The sequence below is a fragment of the Martes martes genome, assembly GCF_963455335.1.
Source record: "Martes martes genome assembly, chromosome: 13".
NCBI classification, from domain to species: Eukaryota; Metazoa; Chordata; class Mammalia; order Carnivora; family Mustelidae; genus Martes; species Martes martes.
The window spans coordinates 39,781,277-39,806,109 of NC_137901.1; the positions used below are offsets into that span (position 1 = coordinate 39,781,277).

General features: G+C 44.2%; 1 protein-coding gene across 2 annotated transcripts in view; it reads left to right on the forward strand.

Annotated features, from left to right (window-relative positions):
* GAREM1 (GRB2 associated regulator of MAPK1 subtype 1) overlaps positions 1–23,196 on the forward strand; it is a 199,810-nt gene extending 176,614 nt beyond the window's left edge. Inside the window, exons 4-6 of one of the 2 annotated variants that reach the window (XM_080822016.1) lie at positions 2,045–3,217; positions 18,296–18,462; positions 19,962–23,196. In XM_080822016.1, coding sequence (XP_080678142.1) covers positions 2,045–3,217; positions 18,296–18,462; positions 19,962–20,859 — 2,238 coding nt within the window. In that variant the 3' untranslated portion in view covers positions 20,860–23,196. The remainder of the gene's footprint in view (positions 1–2,044; positions 3,218–18,295; positions 18,463–19,961) is intronic. The other variant, XM_080822015.1, reaches the window with a different exon arrangement.
* The last annotated feature ends 1,637 nt before the right edge of the window (positions 23,197–24,833 follow it).

Here is a 24,833-nt window from a genome sequence, read left to right on the forward strand (position 1 = left end):
TGACAATCAACAATTGTCTCCAGACATGGTCAGATGTCCCCAGGGGCTGGGGAGGACGGGGCAAAATCACCCCTAACTCAGAACCACTGATTTATATCATCTCACTAGTAGAAGCATACTGCCCAAGAATGAAATTACAAAGGTAAATTTTGAAAATGTTTGCTACATAGGAAGAAAAAACTTTAGCTCTTAAAGAAGTTATAACGTTGAAATTCATGCAACAAATTGGAAAATATATAGAATCAATGATATTCACATGACAAAAAGTAATCAATAAGATGTCCATCCCAATAGAAAAAAATGGGTGAAGGGCACAAACAGACATTCACAAAGGAAGAGATCTAAATGGCCAGATACATGAGTACCAAAATAGATTCACTACCCTAATAATCAAATAAAATAAAATGTGAATAAATAAATGCAGGATGTGTGCTCTACCTTTAATATTGGAAGACATTAAACTGATTTAATGGAGAGACCTGTAATTTCATAAAGTGGGAAAAGTGTGAGTAAATATAACATTGAGGAAGCGCAATAGGAAATACATATTAGACCTTTCAAATAGATATCGATAGCTTTGTCTGTGCAGTGCTGCTTCTGGGCCTTTATCCTAAGGAAATAGTTGAACTGTAAAAAAATTCATTGCAGTACTATTCATAATTGCTAAACATTGGGAAAACCCATCTGTCTAACAATAAGGAACTAGCTAGAAAAATTAAGGCATATGCCCAGATAATCAGATACATAAGCTCAGTATTATAACCAAAGGTGTATACCTAACAGGAGAAAATGAAAATGTGAGAAACAAAGTAACAAAATTGTGTGCATGTATTTATATATCTCCAAGAGAGATGACGCATCTCATTTCTCTTTTTCTCTATTTATGTAAATTTATATAAATAAATACATGTAAACATATAAAATTATATATAAATTTATATATTTATATATATATTGTTAACATAGATTATCTTTAGTGGTAAGACTATAGAATTTGTTCATCTTTGGATCTATATTTTCTAATATTTCTGCCAAAGAACATGAATAGTTTGTATAATAAAATTAAAGGACAGGGAGAAATAAAACATTTTTACATCCTCTCTCCCAATTCCAATTTTAGAAAATTTCATAAATTTTTTTAAAGATTTTATTTATTTATTTGACAGAGATCACAAGGAGGCAGAGATGCAGGCAGAGAGAGAAGGGAGTGGGGGAAAGCAGGCTCCCTGCTGAGCAGAGAGCCTGATGGGGGGCTTGATCCCAGGACCCTGGGATCATGACCTGAGCTGAAGGCAGAGGCTTTAACCCACTGAGCCACCCAAGCGCCCCAAATTTCATAAAATTTTAATAGTGAAGTGGGACGCCTGGGTGGCTCAGTTGGCTGGGCATCTGCCTTTGACTCAGGTCATGATCCCAGGGTCCTGGGATCAAGTCCTGCATCAGGCTCCCTGCTTGGCGGGGATCTTGCTTCTCCTTCTGCCTGCTTCTTCTTCTGTTTGTGCTTACTCTCTCTCTCTCTCTCTCTCTGACAAATAAAATGAATAAAATCTTTAAAAAAATGTTTTTAACAGTTTAAAAAAAAAGGAATATTCTACAGTGGTGTTCGTGAAAGCATTTTTTTTAATAGCTAGAAGAGACAGAATGATATTACTATCCCAAAATAATTATCCATATGATAGGCTGCTCTACGTGGACAAAGAAACTGAAAGAATGTTTATCAAACCATTATAACGGTGGCTATTTCTGAATCAGGTCCGTGGGTGTTACTTTCTTCTTGGGTCTTTTCTCTGTATTTCCTAAATTTTTACTAACGAACAGATTGCTTATTTCTTCAGAACAAAGTATGTTTTTACAAGTCTAAAAGAATATCTTCTTGTTACTGTTAGCCATATAAATATTATAAACGAAATGGAGTGGCCAAATTTAGTGCGGGAACAGCATTTTCCTTTGTACACGTGCTTGTGTGTCCTCATGGCAAGTTCTCTGCTTTTCTGCGGGAATGGACTGAAGGCAACTAACGTAAAACTGATTTCTCCTGTTGCAGGTTGCTTCAGGTGAATGCAATGAGGACACCGAAGTTTATAATATCACCCTCTGTACTGGGGATGAACTCACTCTCATGGGGCAGGCAGAAATCCTGTATGCAAAGACTTTCAAGGAGAAGTCACGACTCAACACAATCTTCAAAAAGATCGGCAAGCTCAACTCCATCAGCAAGCTGGGGAAGGGCAAAATGCCATGCCTGATCTGCATGAATCACCGGACCAATGAAAGCATTAGCCTGCCGTTCCAGTGCAAGGGCAGATTCAGCACCCGGAGTCCCCTGGAACTTCAGATGCAGGAGGGCGAGCACACCATCCGCAACATTGTGGAGAAAACCAGGCTCCCCGTGAACGTGACGGTGCCCAGCCCTCCACCCAGGAACCCCTATGACCTCCACTTCATCCGCGAGGGGCATCGCTACAAGTTCGTGAACATCCAGACCAAGACAGTGGTGGTTTGCTGTGTGCTACGGAACAACAAGATCCTCCCCATGCACTTCCCTTTGCACTTGACGGTCCCCAAGTTCAGCCTCCCAGAACACTTGGTAAAGGGAGACGTGTGGCCCGAGACCCTGGTCCATCACTGGCTGGGTGTCTGCCAAGAACAATTCGACATCGACGAGTATTCCCGGGCTGTCCGAGATGTGAAGACCGACTGGAATGAGGACTGCAAGAGCCCCAGGAAGGGCCGGTGCTCTGGCCACAACCACGTGCCCAATTCTCTGAGCTACGCCCGCGATGAGCTCACCCAGTCCTTCCACCGGCTCTCCGTCTGCGTGTATGGCAACAATCTCCATGGCAACAGTGAGGTGAACCTCCACGGCTGCAGGGACCTGGGGGGAGAGTGGGCCCCCTTCCCTCACGACATCTTGCCCTATCAGGACCTGGGAGACAGTGGGAGCGACTACCTGTTCCCAGAAGCCGGTGAAGAGTCGGCAGGCATCCTGGGGAAGTCGGAGCTTCCTTACGAAGAGCTCTGGCTGGAGGACGGCAAGCCCAGCCATCAGCCTCTCACGCGTTCCCTGAGCGAGAAGAGCAGATGCGATCAGTCCAGAGGTTCCGTCCGGTCCAAATGTGCAACCTCTCCTCTGCCTGTGCCCGGAACTCTGGGAGCAGCCATGAAGTCTTCAGAGATCGCCCTACCTCCACCTCCAGTGCCTCCCAAATCTGAAGCCGTAAGTCATTTCTGTTCTCAGGGGATGTTGATCCTTCCGTCTCTCTGCTCAGTCACCTGACTAACTTGTCTTCTTTCTTAATGGGAGGGAAACTTCCCAGTGGGAAATGATGGGGAGGAGCAAATTTGCTTCATCTGGAATGAAATAGAAATGCTGGCTAGATGAGTTTTACCAGTTAGGAGTTCCAAGTTTTTAAACTTTGAGAGTTTTGAAGAAAAAGAGGTTCGAACATGCCTTTCGCTGCTGCCTGGAGAATGAATAATAGGGAGGAGGGGGCGGACAGTGGGAGACCCGAGAAGAGGCATTCCGGTTAAGGGGAGGTTCGAAATGACGATGCCTTGAACCGTAGCAGTGGGCAGCCGTGGATGGCAGGGAGAAACGAGCTGCTTCAGAACGACCCGGCGGTACTTGCTGATAAATTGGGTGTGGGTAGTGAAGGAAAGAGGGAAATCAAGGGAAACTCCTAGAATTTTAGCCTGAGCAACAGAGTGGTTATTAGTGCCAGTTACGGTGGTGAGGCAGACTGAAGGAAGAGTAGGTTTATTGGGGCGGGGGGGGGGGGGGTGCGGGATGGGAGGAGGAATCAAGAGACGTCAGTGTCATTTGTAACCCTTCCTACTTCCCTGAAGTTACACTGAGATGGAAGCATGGTTGGTGTGCCTGTGTCCATAGACACACACCAGAGAAGACCCCGAGCCACAGCGGGTTCTGCGTAACACCTTAAACATAAACATAACTCAGTTAAGGCTCTAGGGGCTTCTGTCAAATCTTACTGTAAAAAAGGTCAGTATGGGGCAGGAAAAAGGGCCCTCTGTTTTGACTGGGTTCTTTGATTGACAGGCACTCTGAACCTTTGCTCCTTGTTTTTAATCATTGGATTTCATTATATCTGAACTGAGAAAGTGTTAGAGACGTTGGTATAGTTCTGTTTGCTTATTTGACAGTGGCCACTGCAGTGGGGGTTTTTTCCCCCCTATCTCTAGCAGTTTCCTTTAAAAAAAAATTTTTTTTACACAAATCACAATCAATAGAAGAATTCAGACCCATCTGACTGAAGCACTTTTAGGGGGAGGATGTCTCCATATGCATCTATTCTCTCTGCTCCCCATGGTGGTCTTGGGACACCTCTGTGAAACCCTGCGGCTGTGCAGAACCTAGTTGCAAACCCATGGAAATACTGGGTGGGATGCAAGAAACAGGACGTGCACTCTGGACTCTAGTATCTTTCAGTTTTATAGGGAAGTTAACAGATGAAATGCAATGACTGTCATATAAGTTAAAATGTGATAAATGATAGAAGAGAGATAGGCTTCATTCAGAGGAAAATGAATTCAGAGGAGAAAGAAACTTCTAGTTGGGTGACGCATGAGAAAAGTCTTCATGGAGATGATGGCAATTTAAATGAGCTGAGAGAACACGCGTGAGTTGGAAGAACAGAGAGGTGAGAAAGGAGGACATTCCAGACAGAATAGCATGAGCAAAGATGTGGAAGAAAGCTGGGTCAGGTGGAGGGAAAACAGGAAGAGCTCTTGAGTCAGTAGAACAGGGTGACTAGAATGGATGAAGGACAGTGATGGTGGCTGAAAAGGCTGGAGCCACGTCATGGACAGCCCTGAACTTCTCTGTCCGTGTGGGGCCCTCATTGCTGCAGAGATTATTGAGCGGGGACCCCCCCCCATCCCAGCTGTTCACTCTAGGACACAAGAACTCCCTAGAGATTGCAGACCTGGATTTTTCCTTGGTCTTTGGAGCATCTCCCATAGACCTCAAGACACAAGCCCAGGGATCCCAGTACCTAGTAGGGGACTGGAAAATTTCAGGGACGTCTTGGTGAAGTTAGAGTCCTTGGTATTTTTATTCATATCAGAGGATAATCCCCCATCCCATCCCAGCCCCCCCAAAAAGCAGGTAAAAAGTAAGGGGACGGTCCTCCTGGAAAGTAAGCAGTGTTCAGTGTGTCTCAACTATATACTTGATGTTCCTGGAAACTTGGAACCCTGATCTTCAGTAGGAGTGTCACTGTGTGAACTGTTCCTATAGAACTTTGGTCCTAGTTGGCACATAGTGGAGACTTAGGTTGGTTAAATGATGGATTGACTCATCCATGATGGTCATACCCAAAGTCATTATGTAACAAAGTCTAGAAATAGGAGGCTAGCGCCACTTGTTTTTTCTGTGGCGTAATAAAAGATGAGTAAGAACATAAATATTAAGAGGCTCTGTTCTTAACCTTGGTACGAAAAAATACAAGAGTTAAATTTGAAAGCAAAAGCAAACCTCAGAGGGGGAGAAAAAATGTTGGTCTCCAGTCTCAGATGTCGTGTCTTACAAGAGACTCTTTTCAGAGCATGTCCAGTGTTTATAGAATGCTATAATCTTTTTTAAAAACTTTAAACACCTGAAATCACTTGATTTACTTTAAAAAAATTGGGCATTTCAAGTGAAGTCATATTTTTTATGGGCTCTTTGACCATGAAATGAGTTTTCCATTTTTAGGAACTATGTGGGATCCAAAGAAACGTCATAATTGTTAGATGTGGCTTCAGCTTGTAATTTTCAAAAGGGAGCTTTAATGGGGCATAAATTCAAGCGCTCCCACAGAATTAAATAAAACTTCTTTGGAAAGTTACACTGGGGTGAGTCTTGGGAGAAAGACACGCCATGTACGTAGTAGTTATCCTGCCTGATCACTAAAGATGGTGATAAGCTTTCAAGTGAGACGTCATCTGGGAAGGGGACAACTCCCACCAGGTCTTTAGGAGTAGAAAGTGCTGGAGCAATGGCGCGGAGTTGGAGAAAGCGTGTCTTTCATGGTAAGGGAAGCAGAGCTGGTCATTGGCAAATGCACTCTATTTGCCACAGTGCGTGACCCCGTCGTTTTAACATCCAGGGGTACAGTGGCTCCACTGCACGCCCGCCTGTCCCTTCTCTCCGGATTCTTCTTTTTTCCTTCACTTCCTACTTCAGTGTCCGAAGTTGTAACCCACGCTTGTGCTCTGTCTCCAGCACATTTTGGTGGGCTTTGTTTCTTTCTGTAACCAGGAGAGTAAATCTTTCCCCTTCAGTGATACCACTGTGTTTTCCCTCATTGTGCTGCAATTCTGGCCACATCGGGGTTGTGCTGTTCAGCACTTTCCTCCCCTCATCTTAAGCGGAAAGCTGAGTGGTGGGGCCAAATAGAAAATCCTCAGTGGATTGAGTAATCGGCGTAGCCCTCTTTCACTTTGTATTTGATGTGGCTGTTTAGGGCTATGTTCTAGTCTTCAGGTATCTTTGTAAAGATTGTTGAATATAGTTTTGTGTTTTTGTTTTTGTTTTTGTTTTTGTTTTTTTTTATTTGACAGACAGAGATCACAGGTAGACAGAGAGGCAGGCAGAGAGAGAGGAGGAAGCAGGCTCCCTGTTTGAGCAGAGAGCCCGATGCGGGACTCAATCCCAGGACCCCGGGATCATGACCTGAGCCGAAAGCAGAGGCTTTAACCCACTGAGCCACCCAGGTGCCCTTGTGTTGTTTTTTTTTTAAAGCAAAACTCTGCCCCTTATTTCTCCAGAATATGAGAGGCTGTTCCCCTCCCAACAGGAATAGCCCAGGAAAAAGTAAGCATAGCTCCAAGTTTAAGAGGGATGTCCCTTGTCTCCCTCAGAATTGTTGCAGATGAGCCCAAACTGAGGGAGCATAGCCAGCTCACTGAATGGTGACATTGTCACTTTTTTAAATTGCACAGAGGGCCCTCAGATCAGAATGACCTGACAGTCCTTGTTAAGTGGATTATCCTTTTGGTTCATATGTTTATTCTAAACACATCCTCTACTTCGTAACATCATGGGCCTCTATCCATAACCTTAATTTTCTGGGTACTGGCTGATAAGTCTAAAATACTTACCCAGATACCCTCAACAAGTGACAATGTTGAAAAAATGCCATTTTGGAGAGCAATAATAGAAAGCCTTTATATTGCATAAAATTCTGTACATAGAAGGTTTGAGTCCCAGACTGCTCTGGGCTGCACACTGAATTACAAGTCATTATCAAAACCACAGGATCATGATTCTTCTGAAAACATTTATGCAGCAGTATCCAACCTGGGGACTGCAGACCCAGGGATTAGGCTCCTCCCTCATCTTCAGTAACAGAAAAGAAGTATATTCACTCTTGCTTGGTTGTTGACATTAGAGCAATTCCTGCGGTTCATGAAAAGAAAATCATAAAAGGAGCTAGGTTGTGAGCCACTGGTTTAAACCAAGTGTTACTGCCAGATTAATGAAGAATTTGTGAACTGTGGTGCCCGACAGGGGTGCCCCAGAGCCCCAAAGAAACTAGGTGCAGGGATTTGTCGTAAGACGGATTGCTGGTGTACTCGCTGAATGAGGCTGAAAGTCCATCATAAATAAAGGCCCTGGCACAGAGCACACTGTGTTGTTGGTTTGGGGAATAATAAGACTTACAGGGTGGATTTAGTCCAGTAGGTGCTTGGAAAAACGGACTGAGCTCTACAGAAGTGAGTCGGAGTATGTGGTCTGCCTCAGACAGGCTGAACAATTGATGAAAAAATGTGAAGAAATGCCAGGCATCCCAGAAGTCTTCATTTCCCCTTCTCTGTGGAATTTAACTAGAAGCAGGAAGAGAAGTGATCAGCCACACTATGTGGTAGATAATTAGAGGCATAGGACATCAGGTTAAGAGCTGTGGATTTGAGGGATGCCTGGGTGGCTCAGTTAAGCACCCAAGGCTTGATCTCAAGGACGTGAGTTCAAGCCCCATGTTGCGCACCATGCTGGGTGTGAATCCTACTTAAAAAAAAAAAAAGCCACAGATTTGAGTCTCCCTCACAATACCACAAAGTAGCTTCGTACCTTTGGCAAAATACTTAATCTCCCTGAGTCAGTTCCTGTGGGGAGAATAACAGCTTCTTCATTGCATCATTGTACTATACCAAGTACTTGGCACTGGTCCATGGCACTTGGGAAGTGTTCAATAAATAGTAGCCGTAACTTAATATGGGGCAGATTCCAATTTATGGTCAGATGGAAAATGATTTGGGGAGGTTTTAATGAGGGTATGAGGCCTCTTCAAAGAGTCAAGGAGGCTGATGGAAACAGGCGCATCTCCCTCCATAGTCAGCCCAGCACCCAGGCAGGGCCCCTTGGTCCACACATTGAAAAGCACATGTGATAGCTTCATTTTCCTGGTCTCTGAGATATTACAGAAACCCACTTGGGTTTAAAAATAACAAAACATTCTTTTCATCTGACTTTTAAAATACCCATTTGATAAGCTAGGTGTTAATGTTACAGTTACCCAACTGTGGTGCCAGATTTGTACTCGTCAAAGAAACACAGAAATGCTCAGCATCCTGGACCCCAGTACTGTGTAATCCTTTCATGGGGGCATTTGGGGGTTTTGAAGAGCTATAGAGTACCTGTGAAGAAGCCACGTGTGGCTCTGAGGCTGCAAACACATGTCAAGAAACTGGAATTCCCAGACAAACCTGTATAGAAATATTAAGACTAACAAGTTGCCGGGATGCCTGGGGGGCTCAGGTGGTTAAGTGTCTGCCTTCGGCTCAGGTCACAATCCCAGGGTCCTAGGATCAAGTACCCCATCGGGCTCCTTGCTCAGCAGGGAGCTTGCTTCTTCCTCTGCCTGCTGCTCCCTCTGTTCATGCTCTCCCTCCCTCTCTTTCTCTCTCTCTCTGACAAATAAATAATAAATAAATAAATCTTTAAAAAATAAAAAAAAAAGGACTGACAAGTTGCCTTGGCAAATTCTGTCCTCAGAGTGGCTTGGCTAGATTATGGTGTGACCAGGTGTCATGCACCAACTGGAGGTATCCACCTGACAGAATTAGGGACGTCACATGACTACCAAAGTTAGGAAAAAGCTATCAAAAGATGTTTGTTTATAAACCAAGGGAAGTAGCTATGAGAACTGATTTGACTGAGTTTTTATTTTATTTTGTCTTTGGACTTTTGCCCTGTATCAAATGTTAACATCAGAAAAGGCATTAAAAGACAGATTTTCTTAAATAAATCTGACATATTAATATTCAGGTTTAGGTACTAAAATGATTAATCTGGAAGTGACTATTTATTTTTCAGAGTAATTGCTCTACACAAAGATTCACTCAGGATTCCACTAATTAATGAGGTCTCCTAAGGCATTTGACATTTAATTAATTTTAATTACGACTTTTGAGGAGTACTCTGAGAACAAGCCATATCTACGTTCCCATATGTTAATTGAAATAAGGACTAAATTATTACTGTGTTTTGGTAATTTTGAAACTAATTGCCTCTGGTTTCATGTAAGTTATTTGTTTTTAAATGAAACCTTCTAAACCAAGAAATGTTTTTCTCCTGTGTCCATTAGAAAGTCTCAATGTTGAGTATGCTAATAATTACAATATTCTGTGGGATAGCTCTTGTTGCAAATCTGCACTCGAGTACCATTTGCACAAAATCACATTAATGTGAAGGTTATATACTATTTAAATATATGTATCATGTATTATACTCCTTGCTCAGAAAAGGGCTTTATTCTCTGCCCCAATAGCATATTCCTTCTTCTGAGTCCATAGAAGCACCCTAGAATTTAAACAAGTATTCTTTTCAGGACCACTTGCCCTTCGTGAGTGGCCTCCGCCTTGCCTCCCTCGCCCGAGGCTTGGAGATTGGAGGTCAATTCAAACCCAGGTCTGTCTTTAGGTCCTTATCGTCAGCGTGTAAAACTGGAAGGGGAAAAAAAAAGTATTCATCTAAGAATCAGGATTTTGACTGTAAATCACATCTGCCCTTGCGTAATTAATCACATAGAGTTTCGTTTATTACCACTTTGTCATTATAAACTTTCATTTCTGTTTGGCTGAAAATACCCTGATGGGTATGTGACAGGGTTATGAACTCTTTGTATAAAAGCCTCTTTATAAATAAGATTTCTTAAGGCTGTAATGATTTTGTTATCTGGGAGAGGGAGTGTGGGAAGCGATATAAAATCCAGGGCAGAGGGCATGCACTGAAGGCAAAGTTGCAAAGTTCAAGGAAGCGTGGTTACAAAACTCCTTTCTTTCAATTGCTGACATTATCCTGAAGTTGGCTTTTTAGAGAAGAAAACTCACGGTACAGGTGAGTGCAGTTATAGATCAAGCTCACTTAAAGAATCTGTGTATTTTCTGAGTTATGGTTAACAAAGAAACAAAATAATCCTTACCCTGCCTGAGTGATGCCAAAATGTCTTCACTGACTGCCAGCAATTCTAAGCAGCATGATCTTTGAGACAGAATTTTTCCACCCACAGGCGTGTGATGGTGCAGGTATGATGGTTTTAAACCACAGACAAGGGAAATGTGTGGCCTTGTTAGTAGGTGTCTCCAGATTCATTGCCATGGATTTAAAAGTTGAGTACACTGCGATAAAATTGATTTTTCCCCCCAAAAGATGGCTACACAGAAGATGTCACAGTAAGTGTTCCATTTACTTTTTTTAAGCAGTCTCTTTGGTCCAGCTAGTGAGAGGGTATAAAAAGTGTTACTGCTTCTGTGCAAGACAAGTAGAAAGTTCCAAGAAATTAAAACTTTCCAAGAAATATTATACCAAATATTATACCCCCCATCCCTACACTGTGCTGTTTCATAAATACTTGGTGTGTCTTTCAGTCTCTTGTATTCTTCTAATCCCTAGGAAGTATCAGGAAAACTTAATGGTCAAAGGAGAAAGAAATTAGATCATAGGTAATATATATAAAATGCTCCAATTATGTGTACCAAATTTTACATATAATAAACATAACATATCATAAATATACATAAATACGTGTAACCTTGTTTTCCAACCAGGTACTAATGAGCTTTGTACTTGGAACAAATTCTCATGCATCATTTTTAACATGTGGCTATTTAGGGAGAAGACCCTTTTGTCCATTTTTAACAAATTATTGTTCCTTTACACTGTGCTCAGTTCCCTCCCAGCCATGCAGAGTTGGAGCTGAAGGGAATGGAGACGGGAAAGCACAGTTAAATGCTATTTCCAGAGTCAGGAAAGCAAGTTAAACTTTGTGGACAGTATTCTGAAAACAAAGAAAATCATCCTATTCTATGACGCATTTGGTTTTGACCAAAGTTTGGGGTTGGGTTTTAACTTTGTTGACCACCTTTGCTTAAAAACACAAAGCTTTCCGAAGTCATTCATTCTGTTGGTGCATCTTTGCTCTTGCTGTTAGACAATAAGTTACCATTGATTTCTTTTCTGGCTTTACAGTGGCCAGTGATGGCACGGCCAAGGCAGAAAGCAATGGGAAAATGTCTCTTCTCCTCTCCGTCTTCTTAAATGAAGGGAAACCATACATCCTCGGGGTCAGTAAGCCCTTAGCCTCCAGGTTATTATGTGTGTGCATGTTTATAACTGGGCACATTTCTAAAGTTCTTCCAAGCTTGGGGGGGGAAAAAGCCATGCCTTCTTCAGTCCACTATCCCTTTCTAGTAACTGCCTCTTCCCCTTCCTTTCTAGTCAGTATTCTTGAAAAGAGTGTTGTGCCCTCCCAACTTCATTCACCCTCACTTCCTGTTACACACTTGACTCACTGGAATCTGTCTGCCAGGTTGTTGTTGTTGTTGTTTGTTTGTTTTTCATTCTGACTTTTGCTAAGATCCCCAGTGACCTGCTAACTCTAACGTATCTTCCAGACCTTTCCTGACTTTTGACATGCTCCCTTCCTTACACCGCCATTCTCCTGCTGTCCTCCCCTCCCTTCACTTCTTTGACACCATTTGGGCAGGGTTCTGCTCTGGGAGTGCTAAGATAGAGTCACCTCTTTCCTCCTTCTTCGTCTCCTCTTCTGCCCATTCCTTAGGGGTTCAGCTTTTTCTTCTTCTCATCTGAGATCCCAGTGCCACCATCACACAGATTCTGTCGGTAGAACATCAAACTCAAGCTCCGTATTTTCAAAACTGAGCTCCTTGGTTTCTCCCAAGCTTTGTTCTTCCTTCTAAGTTTCTGTCTGATAAATGGAAACAATACTTGCCTCATCGTTGAAGCCTCCAGGCCCAGGCATCACTTTGGTTCGTTTTTTTCATGCCTCTGTGCCTTTTGCACACTCATATCCCTTCTTCCTGGAGACTTTCTCAGTACAATTTCCTATGAATTTGTTCTGTCACCTTGAATAAAGTAACGGTGCTCCCTACTAACCTTTCCTCTTACTTCTGTTATTACGAGGCCATTTGTGTCTTGATTATGTTTGTCTCCCTTCTTCCCAACAGATTCCACGAGCTAATCATTTCTGTATACTTAACACTAGCTCAGGGAGCATGTGCTAGGCACTCATCATACATTTGAACGTATCAATAGCAAAATGGAATTAATGTAGTGTGTAGGAAAAGGGAAAAGGGATGGCCATATTCTTCAGACATTTGGGGACAGTGGAAGTAGATAGTGGCTCTGATCTCAGCTCTGAGCCCCTAGACACATTTTAGAGTTTACTTCAAACCCTGACTGTTAAATTGTGTCAGTGTGTTAGATGGCAGTCACGAGAATAGGCCTTCTGGACTAAAGAAAGGTGACTAGAGAGTGTTCTAGAAAGAGCAGAACTCACCATTTCCACCTTCCAGTAAATGACCTTTATATTTAGCCCTGGGTTAGCAATCTGCTGCATGAATACTAAGGAGAGGTTGTCTTAATCCTGAGTGGTGGTATATTATATTTGATAAGAATTTAATCCTTATTTAATTTAACCAAAGGCGGCTGCCTTTGGTTCGGGTCATGATCCCCAGAACTGGGTCCTGGGATCGAGCCCCACATCGGGCTTCCTGCTCAGTGGGAAGCCTGCTTCTCCCTCTCCCACTCCCCTAGCTTGTGTTCCCTCTCTCACTGTGTCTCTCTCTGTCAAATAAATAAATAAAATCTTTAAAAAAAAAAAAAAAGAATTTAATCCTTGAGCATTTTACAAAAGGGAAGAGGTAGTTGTACTGGAGGTGTAAGTGACTGCTGGAAAGAAAATATTTCTTTATAGAGCGATTGTGTGTGTGCTCGCCTGCGGGGAGGGGGAGGGGCAGGGAGGGAGAGAGAGACTCTCAAGCAGACTCCCTACTGAGTGCAGAGCCCAACTCCGGCCGGTCTCATGACCCTGAGAGCATGACCTCAGCTGAAATCAAGACTCAGACCCTTAACTGACTGAGCCACTGAGGTGCCCCGGAAAGAAGAGCTTAGACCCGAGAATTCATGAAGCAAGGCTCTGGGGACAGCAGGGAGCCAGCTCTCCCTGCTGCCCCCTGAATCCAGAATCCATGTCATGTCCATTGACCCTGTCCTAACCAGCAGGTGCCAGGAGCGTCTCTGCAAACACCTAAACTACCTGTAACCAGAAATGATCAACCAGTAGCCGACGTCATGCACAATCTAGGATAGACAGTAACACCTGCCCCCAAACAATGCCAGCACCTCGCTTAGGACCAGGGTTGGACGTTTATTCCTGATAATCCAGGTACCACCAACTCCCCCCCACCACCGTGCTGCCAGACATGCCACGTTGGAGAGGAAAGGAAGGACCCTAGTCTGCCAGCCATGCTGTATTCTGTAATATCCCCATTTAGAATAGCAGTTATTCGGAGGGGGGTTGACATTTCCCAGTTTAGAAATACCGTCATTGTCATTTTCACACTCCTACTATGGCAAGTGGGGTGGTGGTAGAGTTGAGGTTGGTCATATGTGCCAGGTCTGCTGGTGCATTTTTTTCTCAAGGTTGACATTAATATGAGGACACACACACAATTAACATCCAGCCCAAATGACTTACCAATAACAATGCCCACATAAAAATATAAAAGGCATTCTTACATATTTTAAAATAAAAGTAGCTTTTTGTTGTATTTTGTGTGTGTGTGACATCTGTTAACCTCTGCCTAGCATTCTGTGGGACATATTTGCACCCGAGGTGATGAGTTCCCCAAACTCTGTCATCCACAGGGTACCAGTAACAACAATGCCAGTGCCTACCATTTTCACTTGCAGGCTCAGTGACTATACATGGAAAGTAAGTAAATACAAAGAGTGTGAGCTGAATTCAGAAGCAGTGACATGTACTGGTGGCCCTGTGCAGTGGTCCCAGACCGAGCATGTAATGTTTGGGACTGGGCCTGGGGAAGTGGCATTTAGGGAGACAGGAAGAAGCACAGCAGAGAGGACCGGACAAGGACAGGTGTGTATAGGTGATGCTGAGTCTGCCGCTTTGGATGGACCTGTGTGTTCATACAAAGGAGTGGTGGGAGAAATAACCAGAAGGATGGAGTAAGGTGTAGTAATTTCTGTGGCTGTCAGATAGAGCTAGAAAGACTGCAGAAGGCTTCAGTGGAAAGCAGGAGAGGCTGGACTTTATCCAGCCATCAGAGGGTGCCACCGGAGATGGGAAGTAACGTGTTGAAAGCCACATGCTGAGACTTTTAGAAGGAATCTGCTGAAAATGTAGCACTTGAAAGTGAAATTGAATATGAGGGAACCTGGAAATAAGGTGATTGGCCTTCCAGTCTTGTAAATTGCCTTTTATTGTCAGATAAAATTCCTCTCAAATAGAACTACACTCCTCTGGGCTACACATGTCCCATGTTGAATCCAATCAAGAAGCAAAGTAGAACAGTTATTGTAACAGGGGCGTAGGAGGTAGGAGGGAAGATGGCGCAATGAACCCTCGCTGTTTGTAACTTCTGGATCCCAAAATGCATGTATTTCACCAAAGCATATAGTTTTTCCCATAAACTGCATATGACTTCATTTGAAAATCTGCAGCAACAAGCTGAAGGTAACAAGTTGAGGGGCTCCTGGCTGGCTCGTTGGGTAGAGCATGCAAGCTTGGTCTCGGGATTGTGAGTTTGAACCCCATGTTGGGTGTACGGATGACTTAAAATCTTTTCAATAGAAAGAAAGGAAATAACAAGATGAAAGTAACACACAGAGAGCAGGTAGTCAACTGTGCTCAGCCCCACTAAGTCCTAACGCACCCACTTGGAGGAGCCAAAGCCGGCCCTTTTGTGCCTCGACAAAATGACACCTGAATTCTTGTTATGAACCAGGTCCTTTTTTTAAAAAGAATAAGATTTTATTTATTTATTTGACTGAGACAGCGAGAGAGGAAACACAAGCAGGGGGAGTGGGAGAGAGAGAAGAAGCAGGCTTTCTGCTGAGCAGGGAGCCCAGTGCGGGTCTCAACCCCAGGACCCTGGGATCATGACCCGAGTCAAAGGCAGATGCTCAACGACTGAGCCACCCAGGCTCCCCGAACCAGGTCCTTTTAAAGTCCTTTTGTTTTTGTTTTCAACTACCTTTTCTCCCAGATGGTTTTCCAATCAGTCTAATTCTTTGTCGCTGAGCTCGCAATGACACCCGAACAGCTCTCTCCTCACAGTGGAAGAGAACCTTTGTCTGGCCTTCTGTGAGCATCTCTTCACTGACTCCTCCCCATCTCCTAAGAGCAGGAACCCCACACACACACACACTCTTCCTTCTTTCGAGAGTCCTGTGACCACCCCAGACACTTCCTGTATCTCCGCTACAGTCTGGAGTTGAGCTATACACACTCAGTTAGCCACAGCTCACCTCCCTGGGTCCTGGGCCCTACTTACAAGTACTGCTTTTCACTAGTTCCTCTCCGCTCCTCCTCTCACATGGGAGACCTGTTGGAAGGCGCTTCAGGGCTCCCAGTTACAGAAGTAGGTGGCACAACCAGCTCAAAACAACCTGGAGTGCCTGGGGTTTTAAGAATAGGAAGAGGGGACTCCCCATAGGTCAAATTCAAGTACAGGCGGCTGCTTTTCTGTGTTCTAAGAGCTAAGTCAGCCACTTAAAATTAAAATGCATCTTGTCATGGACATCTCAGCATATCATAATTGACATCTAGGTAAGTGAGCCCTAATAAAACATCACAGTCAATGACTACTTCCAGAACTTGGACATTTCTAAATCAAATTCAGCATTAACCATGTTTCCCCATGTTCTTTTCTAACCCAGTATTGAAAAGGGACTGTTTATTTTAAAAATTAAAAAGTTATAAGACAGGCTCCTTATGTTTTCCCTGATTCTTCTTACCGTAAGCATAAACAAAATCAGGCACATGTATAATAAAGTAACACCCATCCATCCTACATCCTGTGGATACTCCCTAAGAAAGAAAAGAAATGTAGCTGGCTCCTGTACGAATCACTAACAAGACGGAAGCTGACTCACTATCTCAGTTACTTATTTTGTAACCAGTATGTACTCCTGAAAGCCAGCCAGTGGGGTGACCCGGCCAGCCCTTCTCAGTGTCCTAGCTGGTTCTCAGCTCCTTAACAAAAGGAGACCTTCCAGTGGTGCGAGAGTCCCCCCCGCCCAGCTGAGTGATCCTCTCTCTCTCTTGCTTATCCAAACCCAGGTCTTCCCAGATTTTCCTTCTGTAGTCATCCACTTACCTCCTTTTAAAAAACTTAAAAGGGAAAAAAAGTCTGCAGGTATTGGAGAGAGAATCCGCTGCTCAGAATTACTTTGTTTCAGCCTAAAGAGCTTTTCCAGTGAAAAAACGATCGCCCGTGGGTCGCAGTAACCGGGGCCGTGGGTTCTCCGGGTGGGAGCAGTGATCCTCTGCGCTAGGAAGAAATGCAACAGACGAGACTTTTTAAATTGCTTCCATTTCACTTAGAATTGAGGTTTGCATGGTCATGTGACTTTTTGTAATATCTGGGTTTTTTTTTTTGGCAAGCTACTCAGGTCTGGGAAGCCAGTTAGAGGCCCAGTGTGCCATGTAGGTGGTAGAGGATACAAAGTCACAAGCACATATTTTAATTTGGTTTTAGGCAAACCCAGTACCAAAGCTAATGGAAGCTTTTTGTTTCATTGTCCTGATTACCCCAGAGCTGCTGGGACAGGGACAGAAAGAAATTGAAGGCAAAGGTGAAAAAATTGTTGGGAACACGGCCTAAAATCAGGCAAGGACCTTTCTGACAAAGTCAGAATTGGCTGTTTTTACCTGTGTGGCTTAGGGTGGACTAGCAGAACCAGGTATAAACTGCCCTCTGCTGCCTGACACAGAGAAGTACATTTAAAAATGTTCGCCTCCTTAAAAAGAATCCTATTCTCGAATGCCTCTGTGAATGGAAAAGAAACGGATAACTTACAGCCTGCAGGCTCACACAAGCCATAGACATCACAGGTCACCTAATGCTCTCCAAGGTGAAGCTGAAGGGAGTTGGCGGCAGCTCTCGTGAAAAGTGCCAGGTCCTGGGGCTTAGAAGTCTGCCTCAGTACCCCATCTGCAGCCTTGTTCCAACAGCATCTGTGGCACCCGGGAGCTTGTGAGAAATGCAGGTTCCCAGGCCCCGCCCTCGGTCTTCCAGCTCAGAATCTGCCCATCGACAAGAACCCTGGTGATTCACATGCACCCTTAGGAGTGAGAAGCCCTGAGCATAATAACTTCAGAAGGAGCTTCCCCCGTGGAGAAGAGCCTCCAGCCCCAAAGGATCACACTGAACTCAGTTTGAACAGGGGATAGACACAACCCAGTTGATGAGTTTGATCCTCTATGAAGGTCACAACTGCCAACTGTCCTTCTTTCCTTAACGCATCGCTTTTACACAGCTCATCCATCACTAGCCCTTTAACTCGCCATAGTTCACGTTATTGGCCGTGGTTCAGCAGCCACTGGCGTTTGCCAAGCAGTCCCCTTGAAAATTGGTCTGTCCCGGGGGCATCTGGGTGGCTCAGTGGGTTAAAGCCTCTGCCTTCGGCTCAGGTCATGATCCCAGGGTCCTGGGATCGAGCCCCGAATTGGGCTCTCTGCTCAGCAGGGAGCCTGCTTCCCCCGCCACCTCTGCTGCCTCTCTGCCTACTTGTGATCTCTGTCTGTCAAGTAAATAAATAAAGTCTTAAAAAAAAAAAAATGGGTCTGTCCCAGCAAGTTCATGACAGGCGTAGCTTTGATCTCGGGCAGCATCTGTGTCTGTCGTCCTCCTCGCGTGCTACGGTCTTCTCTCTCCCTTCGTACACCTGCTGCTACTGTTGTTTAAGAGTAGCAACTTGACCCGTTGTCAGTCTGTTGCTAACCCAGAGTATTCTTTTCTGCGCCAGGTCAGGGAAGAGTGCCGGCTCCTGAACGCCCCTCCTGTTCCGCCCCGAAGCGCAAAGCCTTTGTCCACAAGCCCCTCCGTCCCTCCTCGCACAGCCAAGCCAGCGCGGCAGCAGACTCGCTCTCCCAGCCCCACCTTGTCCTACTATTCTTCAGGGCTGCACGACATGTAAGTCTTCACGCAGGGACGTGTCTTCTTGTCGGCCAGCTCACTGGGTCTTGAGAACAGTGTCAAGGTAGCCGCAGGCTAGGCAGGAGGTGGGGGAGGAAATGTCCTTTGAACGCAGAGGAATTTCACTGGAAAAGCATGATGGGGCCCCTGTTGGTTTCAGGTTAGGATGGAAGAGCCAGGGTCCTAGGAAGAAAAGAAACCACAGTATATGTGAGAAACCCCGCAATAAAGGCCAACTAGATTCTCTTTAAAGCGAGCCGCGGGGTACCACCAGCTCCCACAGACCAGCTTCTTGTTCTTTCCACTCCCACTTCTGCACGAGCAGACAGACAGCACCTTTAAGCAGGACCTGCAGCGGAAGGGGTCTGTTGGCTCTGCTCTGCCTTTCCACCCAGTACGGGAATCCCTTCTTGACCGTGGCGGTCTGGTAGCCATTCGCTTCTATCTGGATCCTTCCAGAGCTGTGAGCTCCTTCTTTTGCACCACAGTTCATTCCATTGTTGGCAAACGCCAGTGATTTTTTGGTAATCTTTGCCTATACCCATTTGAATCTATACCCATTTGAATCTATCTCCACGTAACTTGCAACTGTTTCTTACATCTAGAAAAAAAAAAAAAAATAGATCCTCCCTGCTTCTCTTTGTCAGCCCATGAACGATTTGAAGTTGGCTAAGATGTAAGTCTTCTCTTCTCCAAAGAGATTGCCTCAGTTCTGCCAGCTGTTTGCCCTGGCGTCGCTGCCCAGTTGGTCCCCCGTCAGCCTGGTCACCCCACCTCTGGCATCCTTGTCACAGCCTGGCTTCCCTGTCACTCTTACAATGTGGCCCCCCCCCCCAGCTGAATGCACCATTCTACATATGGTCTTCACCATTTAAAATAGCTCTCTTTTGCATTATTTTTTTTGTTCTCTGGACGTTTAAATCCTTATGCTAGTTTTACTCAGTTGAATGGAAGCCAAAGCAAGCATTGTGTTTGACGCATTTCTTCTCACTTCTGACTTTGGGATAGAAATAGAGTCCTAGGTGCTGGTGCTGTGGTCTTGTCCCCTGGCACAGGGATGACAGGCACGAGGCCCCCATTTGTAGCTCTCGCGCCACCCTGACCCGCTGCAGGCATTACTCATTCGTATGACCTGTTGGGGGTAAGCCTCAACATGGCTTGAGAATTTTTCTCATCATAAAGATCCAGGTACCCTACTCACAGTGATTTTCTTGTTAGTTAAAAAAAAAAATTATATATTTGCCACCTCTACTGTATCCTTTTAAATCATTATAATTCACAAATCTGTGTAATTATCGGTGTGTTTTGGTAACTTACAGACTTTTTTAAAAACCCGGTGAAGTTGGCAGGTGCTTGATCGAATTCATGATAAGAAATACTGTATTTTCCTTCCTAGCTGTCCTTTTCTGCTCAGAAGTGACGTCTGGGGGATAAGGGTCGGCTCGATATTTGGCTTTTCCTTTTGACTCACCTCCCTTTCTGTGTTTGCTCTTAAGCAGCGTTCCTAAAAGCGACACAAGTCCTCCCGAAAGCGCTCCCGTGTCCTGCTATCCCTGTAACCGTGTGAAGACGGATTCCGTGGACCTCAGGTCCCCGATGGGAAGTCCTTCTGCTGACACGCTCTCCTCTAGGCTCTCCTGGCCCAACCATTACTCGGGAGCAGCGGAGAGCCAGACCAGGAGTGACTTTCTGCTGGGTCCCAGCAGGAGCTACAGTTACCCCAGACAGAAGACGCCAGGCACACCAAAGAGAAACTGCCCGGCACCCTTTGATTTGGATGGCCTTGAGCTCTCGGCCAGTCCCCCCGGCTCCATCACTTCAGAATTCAGCGGCAGCATCTCCGCCTGTCCCAAATCAGCCAGCTACTCTGTGGAGAGCACAGACGAGAAAATTCTGGCTGCTGACACGACCAAGCAGAGTATTTCGTGCCCTGCCTTACCCCCCAGGGCCCCCAAACCAGTGGAAGAGAAAACCGCCTCGGACGCTTCTCCTTTGCCTCTGAAAATTGATGGTGCTGAAGAAGACCCCACGTCTGGGTCCCCGGACCTCTCTGAGGACCAGTACTTTGTTAAGAAGGGCATGCAGGACATCTTCTCTGTCGCCTACCCTTTCGCATCTCCGCTCCACCTCCAGCTGGCCCCCAGGTCCTGCGGCGATGGCTCCCCGTGGCAGCCGCCCGCTGACCTGTCGGGACTCTCCATAGAAGAAGTGGCCAAGTCGTTACGGTTTATCGGTTTGTCTGAGGATGTCATATCATTCTTCGTTACTGAGAAGATCGATGGGAATTTGCTCGTTCAGCTGACCGAAGAAATCCTCTCGGAGGATTTCAAATTGAGCAAACTGCAGGTGAAGAAGATAATGCAATTCATTAATGGCTGGAGGCCCAAAATATAGCCAAATAACCCCAGCTAGCATTGAACAAAACGAACAAATGTGTGTGCTAGAAGGGGTGGGCTGGGACACAATTCCATGTTTTTTGCACTAAAAACCTTCTCTGTAAATAGGGATAAGAGAAACTCTTACTATGCAGATTACGTTTTTGAATGGTGAACAGGCTATTTTGTACATCAATAAAAATGCTGTACAGAACACTTAGAGGTGTGCCTTGTACATCACTCAACACTCAACAGCTGCTAAAAGACAAAAGGCATGTGCAGAGAAGTAATTCTCACCCAAGGAGGTTTATGCGAGAAGGTATGATATTTATTACAAAATAGCCAAAGCTGAAAACTGTAAGAATCAAAATAAACAAACAAAACTTAAAAAGCAAACAAACAAAAAAACACTTTTTGAACAACAGTTCTCTCCTTTGGGGGAATCGACTTTAGACAATTAACTGTCCTGTGCTCTGTCGTTTGGATTGCTCAGTGCTAATCGTTTTACTCTTGTGCCTGAAAATGTTAGTGATATGAAATGATACTTTACTGTTTGTTATATGCTTGGTGGGGATCTTTTCATCAAGAGACATTTTCCAAAAGTCATGTGTTGATAGAGGATATATGAAATAATACAAATCATGACCACAATAATTTATCTATAACTACTGCTGATTTTATTGAGCAGTGGGGGAAAAAAAAACCCTGAAAATATACATATATGTGCATATATGTATACCCAATACACACGTATGTTTTAAACATCATTAGTCTGATATTTTAGATAACATCTGTTCACTTTCAAAGATTTGGGTTTGGGGCCGTTAACTAAGTTGACTATTTTAGGAAGAGTGGACAGAGTGATTCCAAAGATTCTCAGAACCCTTCCCCTCAAGCTCAGTCTGACTCCGCTTCATCGTGGAAAGCCTGGAAGAAATCAGTAGAGGGTCTGTATTAAAGAATTAAATTTGATTGTAAGCCCAAGGGCGGTGGTTTGCTTATAATAATACTTGCATGCCGATGTCTGGGAAAATGATAGTTTCTTGTCAGGGGGTAATCCATCTCCAGTTTGAGGGTCATTTTTTTTCCTGGTGTCTAACAGCGAGAGGTCTAAAGAGTGTTTCTCAGAGCGTGTTAGGTATCCTCATGCTTGTGCTTCAGGAGAGCTCAGAAATCAGACTTAGGACCTTCATCTTTTGAGTAAATTTTTATAAAGTATCAGTAAGTACACTTGTTTCGTTCATAAACCTCTTCTTCCGTCTCTTCCAAAGAAAACACATTATTACCATAATTTTATTCCAAGAATTCCAGGACATTATTCTGACAGTTCTTGCCAAATGTGATTAAATAGTCCAAAATATAATGGCCTCATCATCCTTGTTGACTTTTTGGAGGAATGTAAATTTTAGAAAAGTTCTAGTTCTCCGAGCAAGTCGCCAGCAACTAGCCCTGCCTCCCCCCAGCCTGATTCACAGACATCTGTGACTGACGTCAGCCAACTGGGTGTCACTATGACTTGCAGGATTGGCTTCTGTCTTCTTACCCACTCTTCCTGCTCACCAAAATAAATACACAAAGGGAAAGACAAGACCCATGGTAACACAACATGCAGTATGCAATATGGCTTTATTTCTTGACATTAACGATGCTCTCAGTCCATCTCCTGATTTAGAATTGAGGTGAACTGACACCTCTTCTCATTTTCCATCCTAAATCTTTTTTTAAGCATGTCTTCCCTCCCTTAACACATCTCCCAAAATGTAAACACTCTAGGTAAAATGTATCCCATAAAGAGAACTGAAGTGCCCCTTCAGAAGTAGCCAAAAAATCCATATGGAAGTTTCCAGTCCTGCGCTCACATGACATGAGACCTGCCCTCAGTGACTTTCATGTTTAGAAAACATCCTTCTGTGTGAACAACCATTTCTCTAGCAATATTAACCTATCAGCACTTTCTCTTAAAATAAAAACAGACAGGATGCAGTTGAAACGCTGCACTTTTTTTTTTTTTCTCTAGCAAATCCTTGCTGAATCTGCTTTTAAGCACCTGACCCTTGGACACAATTCTCGAATTCAGGCGGGGGGAATACAGTGGGTTTGGGTTTATTTTGAAGGCTGCCCCCCCATGAACAGCTGACTCTTCGTGGGTTTCTCCTTCCCTTTTTTTTTTTTTTTCTTCTTTGCAAAACCTCGACACAAATAGTTTCTGGTTTTCGTCCGGGCATGTTTATATCAAGTTTGTATTGGTGACAATGTAGAGACTCCTTGGGGGCGGGCGCTAGGCCCTTTGGGTCACGTATTCAGATTTGTTGAGCACCTTTTATTGAGAGGCACTGTGCTAGTATGACTCGACAATGCTGGGAAAAAAAAAAAAAAAAGCCCTCTTGGAGCTCATAATGTTTATATTTAAAATCACAGTTGCTGAGACTGCATATGTGTAAGAGAGACGTGAAATCTTCTGGGCCGTTGGGTATATGGAGAGTTAAGTGTGTTCTGTCTTTAAAGAATCCACAGATGGAAGAAATGGCAGCCTCTGTGAAAGGGGTAAAAAAAATCAACACCATGTGATCGTGAAAACTTGGACTATGTTGGAGGCAGAAAGTATCTCGGACTCCCACTGGCTAATGTTCTCTTTTACTGATTGGGAATGTTTAACTGTGGTAACTATCTTCTGGCGTCTCTAAAGGCACAGATAGATGTAGTTGCCATTCCTGAGCTGAACACTTGTCTGTAGAGGACCTTGGCACCCTGACTAGACACGGCACACATAGGCAGAGAGAATCACGGCAAGAACCACAGAGCGGGGGTCGGGAGGAAACGGCCTTTCCCTTCAGAGAGCTGCAGTTTCGCAGGGAGAAACGATGTTATAACGATCCCCAGAAGCAGAACTTTTTCTAACCAACCAGGTCAAGACTGAGCAATATCTGGCAGGTTCCCTGCGGTCAGTGCAGTGACCGTGGGGCTTGGTGGAAAGTGTCTGTCTAAACAGGACCCTTCTTGCGGTTTAAATTCATGGCCCCCATCAGAAGAGAAAATCAGCAGTAAGCCAAACCAAGCAGCTTAAGTGTAGAATATGAACCTGCCTCACGCTGCAAGGGAGAACTCACACACTCCCAGACTGGTTCTTTCTCAGGACCTTGTAAACGCCGGCATGTTCTCTTTGAAGTTGAGCTGCTCAACTTTATGAACTGTGAAATTTACATTTATACTCTTTCAACCCACATATACCATTCAAGTTTATGAAGTTGCAGCAAGCTGCCCATTCGACTAAATTGCCGTGTTTATTCTTGTCTCATGTAGAAATAAAACAATCTTACGGGAAACTGTTATGACAATCCATTCCGACTGTTTTCAGACACAGGCATAAACACCCTCTGCTCACATTCCAGAACCACCTGCCCACTATCCATACCACTCCTTGAGAAGTTCAGGGAGTGGATGTGGATGGAGAGAGGGTCCTTCATTTTCCAAACACTTGGTGTAACAAGTCACTACTCATCATGTCTAAAGAGCATAAAATTAACATTGTGAATAACCAACTGCAAAACAAAACAGATCTCCAAAGTACCTCTTGAACCATTTAGAGGAAATTTCAACATCATTCCCCCAGAAAAGTTACATTTGCTGTTGGACACACAAGACTTTCAGAAACTATGACCCTTCTGTCAATGCCCACTCTTTATCTAGTAAATAAAGGCAACGGGCTGCTAAGGCAAGAAGAGGAAAATGTCCAGAGTGCAAATGACGGAAAGTAGGATTTTTTATGCTGTGGGGTTGTCATGTTGTGGAATTCTCATGGCCCCTTCTTGTCCAGTCACATTGCAGTTTAGTCTTTAAAACTTGGTGTTTTAAAATTTATCTCGTTGTGAAAACCAGAAACAAGGGGTAAACGTGATTTCAGTTAAAACTGTGTACAAATATCTTATGTAATTTTGCTGCTCTGTCTAATTTTTAGGCTATGAATTTTGTAATGAGCTTATCAGATTACAAATT